Below are 19,281 nucleotides of genomic sequence, written 5' to 3' on the forward strand. Positions count from 1 at the left end.
TCTTCAAATTAAGTTTAATTAAATTAAGCTATGCTTTGCTTTGGTTCATTTTAAATTAATTTTGTTCATCTTTTATCTAATTAGGCTTAGTTTAGTTTAGCTTAATTTAATTTAACTATCTCCTTGTTAGATCATCTTGGTTTTGTGCAGTTTATCTTAGATTGTTGACTGTTATTATTACAGTTATTATTAATGGTAACCGAATTTCGTAGCAGTGGTGGTGGAACCAACAAGTAGCAGTAATAGTAGTAGCTGTATTCAGGCCCTGTTCAGCGGAGGATACAGATGAGTCCGGTGGAGCTGAGGATGAACAAGGTTTCTCTGCAGACACAGTGGTGGACGGCGGCGTGTCTGCTGCTGTCGGTCAGCTGGACGCTGCTGCAGGATAACATCTGGAGCTCCTCCTCCACCTGCCGCCACCGCAGCTGCAGCAGCCAGTCGCCGTTCAGCAGCACACAGCAGCGGCCGGCAGCGAACGACAACAGACGCAGCGACTGCAGCTCACACACACCTGAAAACAGAGACTTCAGTCGTCTTTCCGTTTATGGCTGCAGCGTCAGATCTCTGAGGTTGGACCAGGGTCTGCCTGTAACGATGGGGAACCGGTCGTGATACTCACTGTGGTCCTGCTCTCTGACAGTCTGCAGCAGTTGGTCTGCAGGACATTCAGAGACACAGAGCAGAGAAACGGAGGCTGATCGTTCTGCCTCCACCTCCAGCAGCCTCAGGTCCCACTGAGATCCGACAGCCAGAAGTCTGGAGCTGCTGACGCCTGGACTGTGGACGGTCACTTCCTCCCAGCAGAAACTGGAGACAGAGGAAAACATAACTACACTAAACCAAACCGCACAAAAGGTGTTTCTCTGCTGTATCGATGCAGATCGACTCGATCAGGCTCATCTCTGAGACGGAAAAATTAGGAAAAGGTGCAAATTATAAAATGGTTATGCAACTAATTTGAACTAATTCTTTAACACAAGGCATTGTGTCGATTCTCCCATTGATGTGGCATAAATTAGTCATTAGTCAAACTTTAAAATTAGATCATACAAATATTAAAATAAATCATAAATATGAAAAATATTGTTAATACAACACTGATGGCGTCAGCCTACATCTTTCCGATCATAGGCGGAACCTCTTTTTACATTAGTATTGGTAAACTTCATATCCTTTCATTATGTCTTACAGCTTTAGCTCAATAACCGTACGGACCGAAAATAGAGGCTGATAAATCCGTGTCAGTGCCAACTTGTGTCAGATGTAATCATGAGACAGAGAAGAATTTTGTGTGGCCAAGGGCTGAATTTCCAACCAGGCAAACTGCCCAGGGGCCCCACGGTTACTCCCTAATCTCACGAGTCTACACCATTTGATTAATCACAAATGTGTTACAAATTTGTGCCGTTAAAGTAGACTATCAACTATGTCTGGGACTCTGTATCCAAATGTAGTTTTAAGACTTTGATTGATTTAGTTTTTACTCTGGATGAATGTTTTGTAAAATAGCTTTAATGTTTTCAATTCAATCAAGTAATTAAGACACAGAAATACTGTCAGGCTGCAATTAACAATTGTTTTTAATTATCAATAAGTCTGACAGTTATTTTCTTTAATGATCATCTAATTATTTGGGTTTTATACCCCCATTTTAATACCCCCATTATTCCCTGAAGCTCGAGATCACAAATTCAAATTGCTGCTTTTGTCTGATCAGCGGTCAAAAACACAACGATGTTGAGTTCACTGTCATAAAAAACTAGCAAATATTTACATTCGAGAAACTTTTACCGGTGAATTTATGTCACTTTTGATTAAAAAAATAACCAAAAAAAACAATGAATCAATTTCCAAAACTGTTGCAAATCAAACATTCCAGTTTTCGGTGGATTGAATAATCGATTAATCGACTAATCATCTGAGCTCTAGAGTACTCGATGGCTTCTGTGTGTCTGGGGCGATAATGAAACTGATGTAGGGTGGGGGTCAATAGGGGCCCAACAACAAATCTCTGCCCCGGGGCCCTGTGGGAGGTCAATCCAGCCGTGCACAGAGCCTTCAGAAAGCCTTTCTTCGTGTTTTCCCCTCAGTACATGATGTTCATAACTTTACACTAGTTTGGGATGAACTACGATGTAACTCAGATGATAGGTTTGTCCCGCCTCAGTCTAAAATCAGACTCAAGTCCGCACACGAGAAGCGTGAAGCGAGGTCAGTCTGTCGGACTCACTCTGCGCAGCAGCCGTCCAGTACAGCCGGGGGAGCCTCTCTGTCCGCCGGGTCCCACACCACCAGCCGGCCCCCGACACCGAGACAGCCGAGCAGGGAGCCTCTGGGAGCGAGCTCAGCTTTGTGGACGTCCGCTACCTTTCCACAGTGCTGGTTCTCAGGGATCACCGCCACCGCTATGGAGTTATTCTCCCGCCGCTGAGCCGCCTCCAACATCTTCACACGGGCGTCAGGTGTGTTCATCGATGCGACGCCGGACTAGCTCGGACATTTCTTCCTGTCATGTCAACAGCAGCTCGGTCACATGTCACGTGTCACGTGTCACGTGTCACATGTCACATGTCCTGCGCTCGCCTGTCAGCCGACCGAATCTGACCAATAGAAAAGCGGTAGATAAACACGACAGAAACAGTCAACTTAATCGAGTGACGATCTTGATTTACTAATCACAACAACAAAGATAAATCAAGTAAAATTTCATATTGTTGAGAAATCTAATCAAATTGAATAAGGATTATTGCGTAATTTTGTCACATTATCAGATAGTTTGTATTCATATTTTATTTTGATAACCTAATGCTTTTATAAGTTTGATAAGCCATAAGTCTTTTCAGTTTTTTGGTTTATTTTTCCCTGTACTCTCTGCACGGTTGTCTTGCAGTGTTGTTGTAGATCAATAAAGCTGCTACAGTAAAAATAAAAAAATAAATAAATGAAAAAAAACAAAAAAAATACAAAGTTGTGAAAAGGGGAGCTTTGTGTGAAAAAAAACGATTTGGGATTTTATTTTATTTTTGTAAATTTGTTATTACCATTATTTACTCGTATGATCTGCACTTTACTTACATTTATTTTACATATTGCTATTTTAGGGTAAATGAAGTTTGATGTCAGACATTATGTAACAAACAAATAAAACTTGTGTGTGTGTTTTTTTTAAACAATTGTATCATTAATATAATGTTTTCATTTTTATTGGAAATAATATACATAGTAGAACAATACCAGTAACATAAAACAAACAAAATAAAAATCAAGATAAATAAGATAACATTTGGTATATATGTATATAATAATAATATTAACAAAATAAGCCAAAAAATGGAGTGCAGCCAGCACCTCTTGAAGTAATCATAACAGTTTCAGAAAGCTATGTCTTTTTATTTTCAGTGGATCTTATAGTTTTTCAATTTGAGGTCTGTTCAAATAAATCAAATTTCACTTTAACTTTAGGAATTTTTTGCTGATGAATGAAAAGCCTGTCAAACAATTTGACAAAAATAACCACACCCATCAAATGCAGGGCAGTCCAACTGTTGATATTTCTATGGCAACATTGTATTGTATTACTAGTTGAAAATGCAATTAAACTAGCACCTATTCTATCAAAAATAAAGTGGCTTGTTGACATAGGTAATATCACATTTTGTCAAGAATTAAATGCGGTTGCACTGGATGGGTGAGGCAGAGATAGTCCATCGATTGCTTTTCCCTGAAACCAAAACATAGGAAGCGAAAGCAAGACAGAGGCGCTCATTGGCTGCCGTAAATCCCGCTGATCTCCATACCGCCGTACAGTCAGTGCTGACGTTAGCTGTGGCAGCCGATGTGATTCACATGAACATAGAGATCTGCGAAAAGCCGAATCTCCGCGCCGCTGTCCGGTCACGGAGGTGTCTCTGTTTTCCTGTCAAAGTCACTACAGCTAGTCCCGTTTAATATGGCGTTTTCAAAAAAATGGAAATAGCGTTCAGCCTCGTATCGTTAACCGTCGCCAAGTTTTTACAGTTTTCTGGACTCGTCGACAACAGGAATGTCCTGAAGACCAAAAAGATGGAGGAGAAAGCGTTAGAAGTGTACGGTGAGTGAGGGTGGAACAGGCCCGCCGTGCTGCTGTAATGCTGTTGGTGAAGTTAGGTGGACTGTGGAGGTCCCGAATACTTTCACACGACTTGTTGAGATAATCCTCGGACTGGTTTCGTAGGACGTGTTAGACCAGACACTAAACCAGACTCTATTCAAAAATTCGTTAAAAAAAAAAGTGCTTTCTTGAGTGTAATGACTGGTGACGTCCATAACTCAAATAACACGACTACAATACTAAATAACTTGTGATATAATTCAAGAAACAGCGCCTAATAAAGACAATTTTAATAATAATGTCTTATTTGTCAAATGGCTCTCCGTCGCGCTTTGGTGGTGCCGAAGTGTTGATTGTGTAATGATCATAAGCGAGGTTTATGAAGTAGTTATGACAAGTTGCCATCGTTGAAGACAAAGTTAAATAAATGATTTGCTGAACGGAGTTTGGTGTGGTTGTGGCGAAAGGACTAGACTGGGACTGGTGCTAGTACAGAACCAAAATAGATTATTTTCTGAATGGAGTTGGGCCCAATAGGTGCCGTTTGTTGTACTGGGATAAGAACCGGTACAGAACTCAAATGCATGATTCTCCAAGTTGAGTGTGGTGTGACTGTAGCGAGTGGCACGCATTTGGACCAGTCCTGGTACTGAACCCAAATAGATGATTTCCTGAATGCGGTTAGCTGCGACTGGAGAGAACAGCACATGCTGGGATTTGACGTGGTATTGAACTCAAAAAGGTGATTTCCTGAACGGAGTTTGGTGTGTTTGTAGTTAACAGCAAAGACTGGGACCAGGGCCTGTACAGAACTAAAACAGTTTATTTTCGGAATGGAGTTTGGTGTGGCTGGTGTGAACAGCACATACTGGAACTAGGACTCGTACGAAACTGGAATTCTTTCTGTACTGCTGTAAAGGACAACGGCCATTCTCATAACATACCACTGCTGGCCTATCGGGTCATCAAAGTATTCACTATTTTTGAGTTTATTTCACTTAAATGTTTCTCAGGGGTACTACTTGCTTTCGGATTTTAGACCTGTAGTTAGCTGTATCAATGACACATCTTGTCTCCTGCCCTCCATCAGATGTGATTCGATCAATCCGGGACCCAGAGAAGCCCAACACCCTGGAGGAGCTGGAGGTGGTGACGGAGAAATGTGTGGAGGTCCAGGAGCTCGGAGAGGACGAGTACCTTATCATTATCAAGTTTTCTCCAACCGTCCCTCACTGCTCTCTGGCAACTCTGATCGGTGAGTCACGGCTGATACCACAACAGACGTGAACCAGACGGAAGCTACCTGATAAATCAAACGCAGACGCAGAAACCTTTGGGAGACGGATACTTTGGGATTTACTGTCTTATTTCTAAAGGTTTTCAACACACACCCGGCGTCTCTGCCGGCACAGATTTTATGCCTGTTTCTATATTGAATGTATTCGGGGCTTAGCGGGATCTTCGGTGATGACGTGAAAAGCGGCTGACTGTGTAGAGGAGGCGCAAAATCTAAGAGCTGAAACGGTGCTTTGGTGTAGAAAGGAAAGAAACAAAAACACGAATCAACAAAATCAGCACATTAGTATTAAGTTTTATAATCCTTCGGTTAACACCGTTCACCCAGGGTATTACATTCATCGCACCGTTAAACCCATTATCCCCATTATTTTGTGGCACAGTTAAACATGTTGAAAACCGAAGGTTTTTTTTGCCAGCTAAAAGGATTTAAATGTTCTCTTTTCAGGGTTGGAAGGTCCTCACTACTACCCTTGTTACAGGGAGACAGTTAATCAAATTCCACTTAGTGGATCTTTTGAAGTGGAATGAATTACCCAAAAATTAGGTTCAGCCCAAACAACAAATAGACAGTTTCAGCTTTAAAAGGCAGTTTAACTTTTCACTTGCGCTGTCACGTCGACCTCCTGAGCTGACGTCGGTCTCTAATATTCTGTTGCCGCTGCCACACAAGCATGAAATTGATTTTATACGGTTTACTTACGCTGTGTCTTTAACGTTGCTCGGGACAAGAGACGTAAGGGTGAGAAAGTATAAATTAAATAAACACCTGTCAAACACTGACAATGAAAAAACAAGAGAGTTATGTTTCAAGGTTTATTCCAGAGAATATACTTTACATACATCATAATCCATCACGCATGGTTTTAAAGCCCTGAACTAAATATTAGTGTTACCTCGTCTAACAAGGTATTTATTACTTTCATCATCGAATAATCTGCCATCACAACCATCACGATTTACCAGAGCCGATTGCCTTATTTAAAGTGCTTGTTTTGCCTGACCACCAATCCAGAGCCTAAAGGGACCCAGTTTGTCGTCATTCAGGATGAAGAAAAACAAAGTGGTGTTGTTTAAATATCTCGATAATGGAGCACATTTTCAGACAGTCTCTCAGGGAGGAAGTTCGTAGTGTTGCACTTAGTTGTTCACATGAAAAGCGAATCGTGAATAATCTTGTTTTAATCACAAAAATACAACACAAACACTCAATCTTGATAAGCGGGACATTTTGCAGGGTAAAAATAAACTTGTCGGTGCTCTCTGGTGGACAAACTCTGTAAAGGTGATATTGTTTCAAAATGAGTTTGATATAATCTGTTCAGCACTTCTTTTTACTTATCAGCCGACACGTACACTGATTGGGATAAATTCTTGGAATGAGGTAAATTCTCTTATAAAAGCCGGTATTCAAATAATAGGTCCTGGGTCCTGACAACACAAACAAATAAAGGCCGCGTAAAAAAAAAAAACGTGGGATGGACTTACCTGTAGCCTACTACAGCAGCTCACATGATAAATTCAGTATAATGTCCATTTCCGCAGCAATGTGACTCACTGCCCACTTGTTCCACTTTTTGTTTTTTGTTTTTGCTTTGTTTTTTGCCAATTTTATCGTAAACCATAGAAGTTCACAAAAATCCTGCCTCATGTTCCTTTATAAATGTCCCCAGTACTTTTCTCTCAGAGGAAAGTTTACCCATTGGTGATTTATTATTTTTTTCCTTTTCATTGCTATATTACTTGCAAAAATGACCCTTGTGGCTGATTTGAAAACCCTTTAATTTTCTGCACTGCTACACACAGTTTTGCAAGTTCTTGTAAAAACAGTTGAGATTAGAAGTCGGGGCCGAGCAGCTGATCCCTCACTATCGCGTCTGTGTGACTGGCACTGTAACTGAAAGTTTGACCCTTCACCTCAATGCCGCTGGTCGCTGGTGGTGATCAATCTAATCTGTTGTCTGCAGCAGTCGCAGAAATAACAGGAGTGTGAGACTGAACAGGGAGAATCGGTGTGTTTAGATTGCAGACTTGAACTCGAGCTGTAAGCGGTTCAGAAAGGCAGCCAGTGTGATCATGGAAACTCATGAAGAAAATCATTTCTCTGCACACGTAATACGCCTTTACTGTTCATATAATCTTGTCTGTGCGACTTGTTTCTGAGTTCTTGTGTTATCGTGTGTTAGCAGTTATTTACATTGTTGTAATAGTTGGCTCGAAAGCAGTTTTCCTCTGGGGAGAGAAAAACAACACACACACACACACACACACACACACACGAACACAGAAAAAGTAAAAAGAACTGGAATTAACATTGAAGCCGGAGCAATTTTCCCACTAAACGGAAGTCGGACCTGAACAGACCCGTGACTGCAGCCAGACTCTGGTTTAAACAGTGTCTCACTCTCAGCAGTCTGCGTCTGTGTTTTCCTGCTCCCAGCAGGGCGAGTAATGCGCATTATTCTCATCTCACTCAGCAAGTAGATTCTTTAATTACCGACATTTTCGCTCCCACTTTATAACTTAGACTTGTAACCGGCACTGTTATCTGTACAGTTTTCTAATGAGCGAGCAGGTTGGAGATGGTTTTTGTGTTACATACCAACCAGGGTTACATGTAGAATTTATTTTCCACCCTGTTTTCCCATTATCATGTTCAGTATATTTTATATCTTGTACCTGCTTGTTCCATTCCATTTATCAGCTGACATATATGCTGATACCACCTTATATCTGCAGTTAGCTAATATCGGCTGATATATTGGTCAGGCTCTAATGCGTTATGTATTATTTTATAAATACTCTATAAATGCCCTGTTCTTCAGCCTGATATTTTTTATCCTTGCGAACTTCTGGACTGAACTTAAAACGGGTTCAACGTGTCGGACCAACACTTTTCCACAAAGCATTAGTTTGGTGATTTTGAGCTTTGTTTGGATGTCCTTAATGCATAATACTGTTCAATTAGGGTCACAACTATTGAATATTTTCATTATAAAATAATTCTCAATTAATCTACTGAAAAATCTACATGCTTGGAGAATCCAACATGACGCCTTCAAATGACCTAGTTTTTGTCTGAACAACGGCCCAAAACATTCAATTTCCAATGATATTCAAGAGAAAAGCAGCTGATCGTCTTATTTGAGAAGCTGGAGCCAGAGAATAATCTGCATTTTTGTTTGATAAATGACTTCTTCGATCGACAGTAGTTTGTGAAAAATCTGGTGTAAGAGTTTGTTTGTGCCAGCTGCTATTTCAGTGTCACAACAATCACTATCAATCGATAATCGACATTTTATGGCATCTGCTGAACAGCTCATTTCCTGCCTGGAGCTACAGGTTGTCAAAATTAATTAGGCTCAGTTCATTGATGTTAATGTTGATTCATTTCGTAGCTGCCACTGGAAACTGTAGTTATTCAGCCTAACAACAGCTTATCACAGACCTAAACTGAATCTTCGATTTGTAGTTATGTAAGTTATTTTTAACTTCAGTGACTTGCAAATGTTGAAAGCTTAACTTCATGAGATTCAGTGGGGGATTTGAATGGATTCAAGGACTGCGTGAATGGATGTGATACTGGATTCAGATTCACTACAATGCCATCGAACCCCAATCCTAGCCTGAGCGCTCCTAAGTCAGGATAATGAGAGTTTTCCTGTTTGCTGAGATGACCTGAAGGCAGTTTTAGGCCAAGTAGAGGGAGGTTTGAGTGATTCATTTAGACATGAGAACTGTGAGCCATTGAGTCTTAATACGAGACCTTTTCCACGATCTGACTACATGGAAAACTAATAAAAGTCAGTGCTGAATAATCATCCGGCCGGAATTGTACAGCACATACACATACAGCGCGCAGGGAGCCGGCACGCTCGCTTATTATTTCATGTTAACGTCGATTCATTTCGTATCTACCACCAAACACTGCAGTATTTCTGCCTGACATGAACTTATCACAGATTCAGATTCTCTTCACACTGTCGGCAGCATTCAGTTACAGTATGAATGAACCGAGAGTTTTTCCCCGAGGAGCTTGTTCTTAATAGGATAAATCTTTGAGACGTAAATGACGGGTCTCCTGAGGTCAAAGTGGTCTTGGCCTCTCTCGGCTTTGACCATATGCTGGAGATGAGCTTTTTCACACTACATGATTTCCCGACCAGAGGCAACTGCTGGTGCTCCGCTGCACTTTCCTTTTTCCCAGACGACCTGCAGCCCCACTGAGGAGGGCAGCTGAGGCTTTTCAACGTAGCCGCTGGTGGTTCTACCCACGGCTCCGGGTCCATTTTGGAACATTTGGTTGCCAATTTACAGCAGCTCCCGCAGAGTTTGAAAGCGGAAAATGTTTCCAAAACAACAGGAAAAGCAGGAAATAGACCAGAATGCAATGCAGTTACAAGACAGGTAGGAGTTTGAGTAAAGAACACGAGGAGAGAAGAAGACCAGCATTTTAACATGTATTTACAAAAATAATGTTATGATCCAACATATGATGTTTGTCAGGTTAAGATGAAGATTTCCTGATGGATAAAGTAGTTAGTAAACAGATTTTACTGCCCTTGCAGTTTATTTACTTATCACAATTTATGCACTCAGGCTGTTTCAAAGTGCTTTACAAACTCTTTAACTTTAAAAAAAGGAGCAGTTCTCACCCAAAACAGTACATTTTGACCCCTTAAATTAAAAAAAAAAAAAAACGGATGCACCAGTAACCAACCGTGATGTCACTGTGCCCTCCAGTGCATCTGTACATCACTGCAGCAAGGTGAGAAGTGAAATCACTGGAGGTCAGCAAAAACAAGATTCTCAGACCGATTGTGTCTGAATAAAACAGTCTGAAATTGGCCAAGTTAGGTCACTATAAGGCTAACGAACATTTCAGTTATTTTGCAGACTTTTTTATTAATTAATTGATCAATCGTTTTGTCTATAAAATGTGAAAAATGCCCGTTATACATTGCCTTGTCTTCAAACTGATCAACAAAGACATTCAGTTTATCAAACAGAGACAAGCAACAAGTCCCCACATTGGAGAAGCTGGAACCAGAGAATGTTCTGTATTTTTTTCTTGAAAAATGATTGAAACAGATGGATTATCAGATTGGCTGCAGAATTGACGTGTCAGTCGATCGACTCATCATTTCAGCTCTGTGATACACTAGGGGTGGGAATCTTTGGGAATCTCTTCATTGAAAACAATCGATTCTCCATTCAATAAATACAAAACCAAACCATTCACTCATGTCCTTTGGCCACCTTATCTCAGTACGAAACAGAACTGGAAGTTAAGCTACCTGGTCTTGATTAGGGCTTAAACAACCAGTCGACCTATCAGTTAGTTGATTGACAGATCTATAACAGTAATTTGACAATCAATTCATGGTCGTCGGTTGTTCAAGCAAGAAAAACTTCTAAATTTCGCTGGTTCCAGTTCCTCAATTGTGAGGATGTTCTGCTTCTCTCTGTTTATTATCACGCTAAACAGAATCCCTTTGGGTTTTGGACAAGACAAGACATTTGAAGACGTCACCTTGAGCTTTAGGAAGACAGATTGATCAGCTAATGAAAACAACTCTTAGTACAGCCCTAGTCTAGACGAAGGTCACTGTGTGACAACACCGGTAAAATGAAACACAGTGGATTGACTTCTTTTTTTCTTTTCTTTTTTTTGCCCGATCGCAGTCAGCTGAGGTTTTGTAAAGTGATGCACTGTGTGTTGTTTGACCGGATCGTTTGCTTGTTCTGGATTTTCAGATGCTCCATTTCGTTGAGGCGTTAGTTTCTGCGTCATGGCGACAATGGGAGCCCTCGCGTTTGTAGTATTATGAAAACGCGTGACCGTAGCCTGGCAAAGCTAGCGTATTGTAAAGTACGATGTCCTAAATGAGCTCAAACTCTACCTTTGATGGACAGAAAAATAATTGGTGCCTGTTTTTTAGAATTGATTAACTGATCGAGTAATTTTTTAAGCAACATTCTCTGGTTTCAGCTTCTGAATTGTGAGTATTTGCTGCTTTTCTTCGTCTTTTCTGATAGTAAACCAAATCTCTCTTGGTTTTCGACTGTTGGTCGAAAGAAATGCAATAAATGTCATCACCTTGGGCTTTAGTGAATTGTGATTTGGCATTTTTCACTATTTTCTGACACTTTATAGATCAAATGTTTAATCGAGAAAATAATCAGCATATTTATCGATAGTGAAAATAGTCTTTTTTTTTCCCACCCAACGCCAACCTTAAATACTGACTGACGTAGTTAAACACGGAGCAAGCTGAAAGAAAACGGATTTCTAAAAAAGGTAAATGGACTGCACTTACACGGCGCTTTGCTAGTCTTATCGACCACTCAAAGCGCACATACGGCGCTTTCTACACACACACACACACACTCACACACCGACGATACATCGATACAAGGTGATAACACTTCATGACAGTATAACCGCTGAATCTCAGACTGAGGATATGTCGTTCACATTCATTAGACTGGAGTTCCCATGCTAGGAGTAAATTACACTGAAAAACAACTATAATCCCTCAGCTAGTGATACTAGAATTACAAATCGGTGTCAATTACTCAAATGTGCGTGTTTGATCTTGACCATCCCACTTGTTTGTTTGTCAGTTTTCTGCTTTTTTTGTTTCCGTCTCCGCTGCAGCAGCGACATAATTTCCCAGCAGACAACAATAAAGCGTGGCACAGTCTTCTCTGATCTGCTGGTTATTATTCCTCTGAGTGCCGCGATGTCGCTGTTCATCGTCTGGGATCTGTGTCTGATGTGTCTGACGGGGATGTTTTCTGTGTCTACAGGCCTGTGCTTACAAGTGAAGCTGCAGAGATGTTTGCCTTTTAAACACAAGGTGAGTACAGAGTAGCTTCTTTGTTTTTAAAGGGTCAGTGCACCCTAATCACAAAAACACATATTGTCTCACTTACCTCTAGTGGTATCTAGCCATGCACATAATTTTGGTTAAAAATATACTATTGAGGCTACATCTGCTACCAGAAACCGTGTTCCCATTACTCTGGATCAGAGGTTCCCACCGACATCCTCCCTTCTCAACCCCCCCATGGCTGATTTGACATTCAGAGCCTCTGTCAAAATATATTTACATTAAAATAAGTTAACTGATGGATTTTTCAGTTCCCATAATGCTACTGTATGAATATAAATTGGGCTCGTTAGCTGTGGGCCACAACTTGAGCCCGGATTTTTTTCTTTTTTTAGCCTATATTTGTTCACATTTGGCGAATTGGCACCATTAACAGTATGATGATTTAGCTTTCAGCGGTTCCCGTTTGCAGTCTGCTAAAGGGTGAGCAGATAGCTTTCATTGGACTACTGTGATACTCTGATACTTAAAAACCTGATGATTTCTTCTTTTTTTTTTTTTTTCTTAATCGAAGCAAAATTCAACGGCCAGACTACAATAACTAACTTCCAGCTGTTTTTAAAACACCTGCATGCACTTATCCCCCTCACTTCACAGAGTATTTTTGCCTCGCGGATTGAAAACTTCGGCTCTAGATGATACACAGACCTCACTGTGAATTGTTTCTTAGGGAATGTTTCTTTGGTAGATAGTAGTTCCAGTTAATCTGCTATGTTTATTTGATGATAAAAATATTTTTTCTGGTGAACTGATCCGTTTAAAACATGCCGATGGTTAAACAAGTTCAACAGGCAGATTTTATTTACACAAATATAGTTCCGTGACCTTTTTACCCTGTACAACGGAAGTTTGAAGATGATTTTCAAACCCAAGCATGACAAAGCCAATCGAACGCTCCCAAAGAAAAACAAGGAGGCAGAGGAGTGACTGGACTTCTGGAGCACAACTTTTGTTTCATTAGTGATTCAGAGAGTAAAACTCTGAGAAAGAGGCAGAATTCTGAACTGAAAACCAAATCAGCTTGGAAAAAAACAGCCAATTAGCTGTTCCTGGACATCCATCAAGCAGAACGCAGTTTGTGGAGGCTGGTGGAGAGTTCTGTTTGCTTTATCTCTGCAGCATTGCGTCTGCTCAACAAAAAGAATGAGTAGCCTCCTGATTAGAGGAGTGTTTTCTCTCAGGTAGCTGCTGAACATCTGCTCGGTGCGGAGATCACAGCGAGCAGGATGCAGCTTCACAATGCAATACCAGTAATCAAATGTAAAAAGTTTATTTAGACCAAGTCCAGACTGTAGAATGAATCCATTTTTTAATAATGTATCAATGATTCTGTGATGTTAAATCACCAACTCTGCAGTTTAACAGAACTGTTTTGACAGAACCTTTTTCAGCTCTTAGTTTTGGTTTTGAAACATATTTCCCACCTGGGTCAGTGTCAGTGTTTGCAGCAGTAGCAGGCAGCTGTTTTTTTATCCAACAAGCTCAAATAAGCCCACTGTGCACTACCTGCTCAGCAGCACACAGGAGATGGACACAGTCAGAGACCAGCTGGTGGACACGGTGGAGCATTTACCAGATGTTTCCCTCAGGAGCTGGTGGAGACCAAAAACCAGAGCTAGAAGGAAGTGAATATTGGAGTCCCATTTACTTTTCTCCACAGACAATATCACATGACTCAAAGCTCGGGCACTTAAGCACAAAAACCATCGATACCAACATGTGTTCGAAAAATAAATGGTTCCTTGTGTGTGACTTCTGATGTGTATTTTGGCAAGAAACATTGATGAGCTTGAAATTCTGTGACGTGCGCCGCTAACGGCGAGTGAAAACTAAAGATTACAGTGTTGATAAAACAAGACCATACGACCTGCAGCTTACATCAGTTCACGTTTGGATTCTGGGTCAGTTCTGGGTGAACTCAGCAACTGTGTTGACGGATTTTTCTCCTCAGCTGTAACCATAAAGCGTTTTGAGTCCACTACAGTTCTGATCGCGACTCTGACTTGCTTCCTCTCCATAGCAACAGCCGCTAAGGCTCATGGGTACTGTAGTATGTAGAGTTGTCCACCAAACTGACAAACAAAGCTGAAATAATTCAAACTGGACCTATAGGATTGTTATATTATCCAGGAACCTCCAGTGTTACTGTGGTCAGTAACATTGAGGAGATTGTTTAGTTTATGTTAGCACAAAGAGTATGATCCCAGATTATGTCAAAACTTTAGTCCTGACACCTTATGAATAGTACCCGGGTCGGCTGCGGACTGTTGGTGGTTGGCGATCAGGTCTGGCTTGGAGTTTTCATTCCAGTTCATGCCCAAGGGGTTTTTCTGTTTGGAGCTGGCTTTGTGCTTGGGGGCACCGGATCATTAACAATTAAAAACAACCCCCAAAACTGCCAGTGAACACATGCTTGCGATATATTTATATTTCCTTTGTTCTTAATTGAGTTTCTGGAATAATAGCTGAATAAATAACACAAAAAACACACAGCATGCAATTCTGCTATTTAACATCAGTTGTTTTTCTTTCTCTTCACAGTTGGAAATTTACATTTCAGAAGGAACCCACTCTACTGAGGAAGATAGTAAGTCTGTTTTCTTTATTTTTTTAATTTAAAAAAACAAATGGCTTCCTGAGATTTAACAAGCTCCAACTGAAACAGTTTTCTGAGTCACGTGGGATACACCGTGTCCTTCTCACTAACAGTATGCCCGCTGGAAATACGGTAATCAAATTTAAGTTAAGTATTTAAGGGTCTGATGTAGCTTCAAGGAACAAAGCACTGGCTGAATTGATCAATAATAAAAAGCCTTTTTTCATGCTAGCAGCCTAAAGGTGTGTTCAGACTGGATGAAAAGCTCATTTCAGAGGCGGCACAACTGCATATACAGTGATTTAAAAAAGACAAATGAGCACAGGTTGCCAAGTCAAATTCGCATGATGAGACTCTTCTCCATCAGCCTGAGCACATCTGAAAGATGTGAAGAGGTGTGTCAATGTCCGGCCGTCCAATGTCCATTGCAAGACACCTTCATCCACTATTCATCATAATGATTTCTGTGGCATTTTGACCTGTTGTATAGCACCACTGTCAGGTCATATTTGCCCTTTGACCAACACTACGGTCCATGGCGAGGTTTCCAAAGCCAGGCTTCCGTGAATTTTGACATTAATATTCGTGGGCCTCGGCCCTTTCCTCTGCCGAAGCTCTCGGGACAAAATGTCAACTTTGCATAAAAGATGTTTCTTAATTGAAAAAAAGGATGTTTTTACTGAGACTCAAGACCTTTTCTGTGGCACCACCTTCAAATTGAATTTAATACCCGCAGTTTCTTCACACTGATTTATGCCCATGATTGACATCCGGCTCAGGCAACACAACACACCAGAAACTGAAAAGGTTAAGGTATGGGGAATTTTTTTACCTCGAAGTTGATTTTTTTCCTTTCCCCCCTCTTTGAAAAATCCCATCTGCAATTATCTGAAAACAAATTTTGCAGTGAACATTCAGAAAACCCAGAGGACAGACCAGTGATTGCTGTTTTTAATGGAAAATTCATAAACGTAATTACTGTTTTGCATCTTCTGAGAGTTTTATTGGCATCGTTCTCCCGCCAACGTATCAACCGTTGCCATGGAGATTTCAATAAAAGTCATTCATACGCAGCCTATGCCAGCAATTCGGAGGAGATACAGTCAAAAAATGCCGCTGCTGTTTTACCTCAGTATGTTTTGAGGAGTGATGCAAATCCGTATCATCAACCATCAGAAAGTGCCAAGGATCAACGATTGATCAGGTTCTTATGCTTGTTTAATTATTCTTTGTTCAGATATTTACTTTACTTTTAAAAAAACCAACAACTTATATTGTATTTAATCAAAGTGCTGATGCACTGAGCAGTTTGGTGGATTTTGTTATTCAAAAAAAAAAAAGGTTGAAACATGTTATACCACAAACTTTCCTGATTTTCTGGAGGCTAGATGTGCGTCAACCTGTGAGGATCTTGCATCAAGACCCTGCCAGTTTGCAGAGTTGCTCATAAAACAGAGGGACCATCAGACATCACATCAGGGAGGCATGTGAAGTTTTGATGCATGTCGTTTGCTGCCGGTGCACATTGCCCTAAAGAGTCTAATGGAGCACGGCTGAGTCATTGTGCCAGAGTACACAACGGTGATTGGGGCTAAATGCTGAAGTAAGTGTGCTGACATCCCCATGTTCACCACGTTCACCATCTAATAGGGTGTTTGTGCCGCAGGAACCTTCCCACAGGAGCAACAACCTTCTGAGGCAGGAACTAATCCTGTGCTTTGGAGGAACCAGGGACTAAATTTAGTTCCTCTAGGACAGTTCCAAGTGTAAAAAAGTCCCTTCTCTGGAGGTAGTGCTTTTTCATGGTTCGGGAAATATAAGGGTGGAGCTAGCAGGGCTGACGGTCGCCGATTGATCAAACACAGACGCCACTGCTACTAAAACTTGTGCACTGCACAACTAAGACCAACACTGCCCTGTTGGTCGTAGTTTAGTGTGTGGTAGTGTGTGGTTTAGTGTGTTAACATTTTAAAATTTGTTCATTAGCAGTAAACACACCTGAGGCTGACGGGAATGTCTGTAGTCCTGCAGGTATTTGATCATAAACCAAAGCACTGGACAAATACAAATGTTGACCCGATGATGGCACCAGAGGAAAAGTCAGAGGACCATCAAAGTTATGATAGTTCACCATCAGGGAACCATGAATGTCTGTTCAAAATTTCATTGAAATCTAGACTGACCGACTTTGCCACCTCGAGAGCCGCGCAGCTAGCACGGCTAAAAATTAAACCAAACATTTAGCAGGGAGGTGGCAGAACAAATTTAGAAAAATAATTATTTTGCCACAGTGTTGCAGTAATGAAGCTGCGGTGTGATGAGGTCAGTGTGAAGTCTGGCTTTTTTTTAGTGAAGGAATCTGCTGTCTGTGTCTCCAGTTAACAAACAGATCAACGATAAGGAGCGAGTGGCAGCCGCCATGGAAAACCCGAACCTGAGAGAGATCGTGGAGCAGTGTGTCACCGAACCCGACGACTGACGAGGAAGAACCGCCCGTCTGAAGCAAACGCCTTGGAGGTGTGTGTGTGTGTGTCTGTGTGTCTGTGTGTGTGTCTGTGTGTGTGTGTGTGTGTGCCTGTGCGTGTGTGTGTGTGTGTGTGTGTGTGTGTGTGTGCGTGCGTGCCTGTGAGTGCGTGCCTGCGTTTCCACGGCACCTGCGGATATTTTTCAGAGGACTCCCTGAGCGTCGGTCTGATGGCAGAGGCTTATGTCGGCTCTGGGGAGTTTGCGGGTGTTTGGGGTAATTTTTTTAGGAAGAGTCTCCGGTAGTAAGTTTGAATACCGAGCAGTGAATAAAAGCCGGGTGGAAGCAGGCGTAAAGCGACAGATGTGTGTTGACTTTCTCATCATTCCCTGCTGGATGGCCTCGCACTGAGCAGCACCGGGTCTTTGTCGTTGTCTGCTGAGTTCTGCTAAAGGCAGCACCAGATGCTGCAGAGGAAATGGGCCAGAGTGCTACTTCCATTTCCTCCTCCATCCCACTGCTTTTCCTCCCTCATTCCAACGGACTCTGGAAGGAGAGATGGGTCTGTTGCTTTATCTGTTGCAGAGGAAAACAGAAAGAAAGTCATCGAGATGTTTCACGTTTTCCTGTGGTTACTGTTTTTAGAAGTCTGGCCTTTTGTAAATGCACTCAGGTGAATCTCTCAGCCAGTTCGAGTCAGTCTTGAATAGAAATATGATTCTTTAGATGTGATTATTTTGTAAAAAAAAAAAAAATGTCATGTAAAAAAAAAAAAATCAGGAAATAAAAGCTACATCAGTGGGAAGCAGCTTCTGAGTTGTGTTTGACTGACTAATATGTTTCCCCTGTCAATTTTAGCAGAAAAGTTCCTATTTAAATGCCGCTTCAACACAAGTAGGCACACACTCGCATTATTTTTGCCTCTGATCCACCTGTGTGACCGCGTTCATTCCCTGGCACAAGGGCACTTCACTGATTTTACACATTCGGGGCCGTTTACTGGTCATGGTTTGTATTACTCATCCTGTGAAAACAGATGTTTTGTTGTGTCTTGCACCTCAGAGAGCCAAAAAAAAAACGAAACTGAAATGTCGTCCTCATTTACACAAGGGTTAGGGTTTAAAGTCCAGGATCACAAACACTGGCACAGTGTTTTTGTGGAAAAGGTGAATCCTGCCATTTCAGTTTTTATATGCAGTTTATTTTTGACGCTAAGTTTTTGATGTAGCTTTGCTTTTTGTTATTACTTTTGTTTAAGGCTGATTAACCTGAAAAACGGAAATGTGCATCATATGCCTGGGGGAAATACTCTTTGTTCAAAGTTTAACTAATTTTTTCACATTTATGTCAGACTCAAACTTAAATGCTGAAAGATTTATGTGAGGGTACCGGTTTCAGGAACCATGGCTCTGCTTAGTTCTTGTAATGACCTGGCTTCACCCGTTGGGGGCACTGTTGGTCTGAACCAAAGATCCTGAGAGGGACGGACGACAATTACGGCTGAGTGTAATTGCGAGGAACAATGCTGCTGCCGCTGTCAGGAGCTCAGAGCTGAACCAACTCCAGGGCAGACTGATCCATGTCTTCATTCGAGCTTCGAATTCAACAGATGCAGTGTGCATTAATAAACACTTGAAATGAAGTTCCTCCCGAAGTTTCTGGCCAGAGGTCAGAGTCTGCACTCAGTTTGTACCTTAAAAACCACCGTAGCTTCTGGTTTGTGGGATTCCTGCACACTGCCGACGCTGACATCTCCAGCTGAACCGACGAAAACCACAAAGCAGGGGAGCAGGTTTACCCTCAGTATAGAGACACCGAGTCTTATAGAGTCTCCTCAGCCAGGGTCACACCTGACTCGTCAAATTTGCAGCCACCACTCAGTTGTTGAGCGGTTTGAAGATTGAATGGGGTTTTTTTTCATTCAGGAAAATGACAGACT

General features: G+C 41.5%; 2 protein-coding genes across 2 annotated transcripts in view; one reads left to right on the forward strand and one right to left on the reverse strand.

The window, feature by feature from the left end:
* spg11 (SPG11 vesicle trafficking associated, spatacsin) overlaps nt 1-2,567 on the reverse strand; it is a 32,135-nt gene extending 29,568 nt beyond the window's left edge. Inside the window, exons 1-3 of the mRNA XM_040132775.1 lie at nt 2,231-2,567; nt 620-807; nt 284-511 (exon numbers count right to left, since the gene is read on the reverse strand). Coding sequence (XP_039988709.1) covers nt 284-511; nt 620-807; nt 2,231-2,472 — 658 coding nt within the window. The 5' untranslated portion in view covers nt 2,473-2,567. The remainder of the gene's footprint in view (nt 1-283; nt 512-619; nt 808-2,230) is intronic.
* Nucleotides 2,568-3,813: 1,246 nt separating this feature from the next.
* On the forward strand, nt 3,814-18,097 carry ciao2a (cytosolic iron-sulfur assembly component 2A). The gene is made up of 5 exons (XM_040133956.1): nt 3,814-4,090; nt 5,181-5,345; nt 12,200-12,249; nt 14,824-14,869; nt 17,257-18,097. Exons 1-5 carry the CDS (start codon nt 3,967-3,969, stop codon nt 17,355-17,357), a joined length of 486 nt encoding a protein of 161 aa, XP_039989890.1. The 5' UTR covers nt 3,814-3,966; the 3' UTR covers nt 17,358-18,097.
* The last annotated feature ends 1,184 nt before the right edge of the window (nt 18,098-19,281 follow it).

Source organism: Xiphias gladius, chromosome 8, assembly GCF_016859285.1.
Source record: "Xiphias gladius isolate SHS-SW01 ecotype Sanya breed wild chromosome 8, ASM1685928v1, whole genome shotgun sequence".
NCBI lineage: Eukaryota > Metazoa > Chordata > Actinopteri > Istiophoriformes > Xiphiidae > Xiphias > Xiphias gladius.

What these genes read in the sequence shown, in the direction of transcription:
- ciao2a (XM_040133956.1), top strand. Translation starts at nt 3,967, where the DNA reads ATGGAAATAGCGTTCAGCCTCGTATCGTTAACCGTCGCCAAGTTTTTA. An exon ending in GTTTGCCTTTTAAACACAAG is followed by an intron (nt 12,250 to 14,823) that starts GTGAGTACAGAG and finishes TTCTCTTCACAG; the next exon opens with TTGGAAATTTACATTTCAGA. An exon ending in CCACTCTACTGAGGAAGATA is followed by an intron (nt 14,870 to 17,256) that starts GTAAGTCTGTTT and finishes CTGTGTCTCCAG; the next exon opens with TTAACAAACAGATCAACGAT.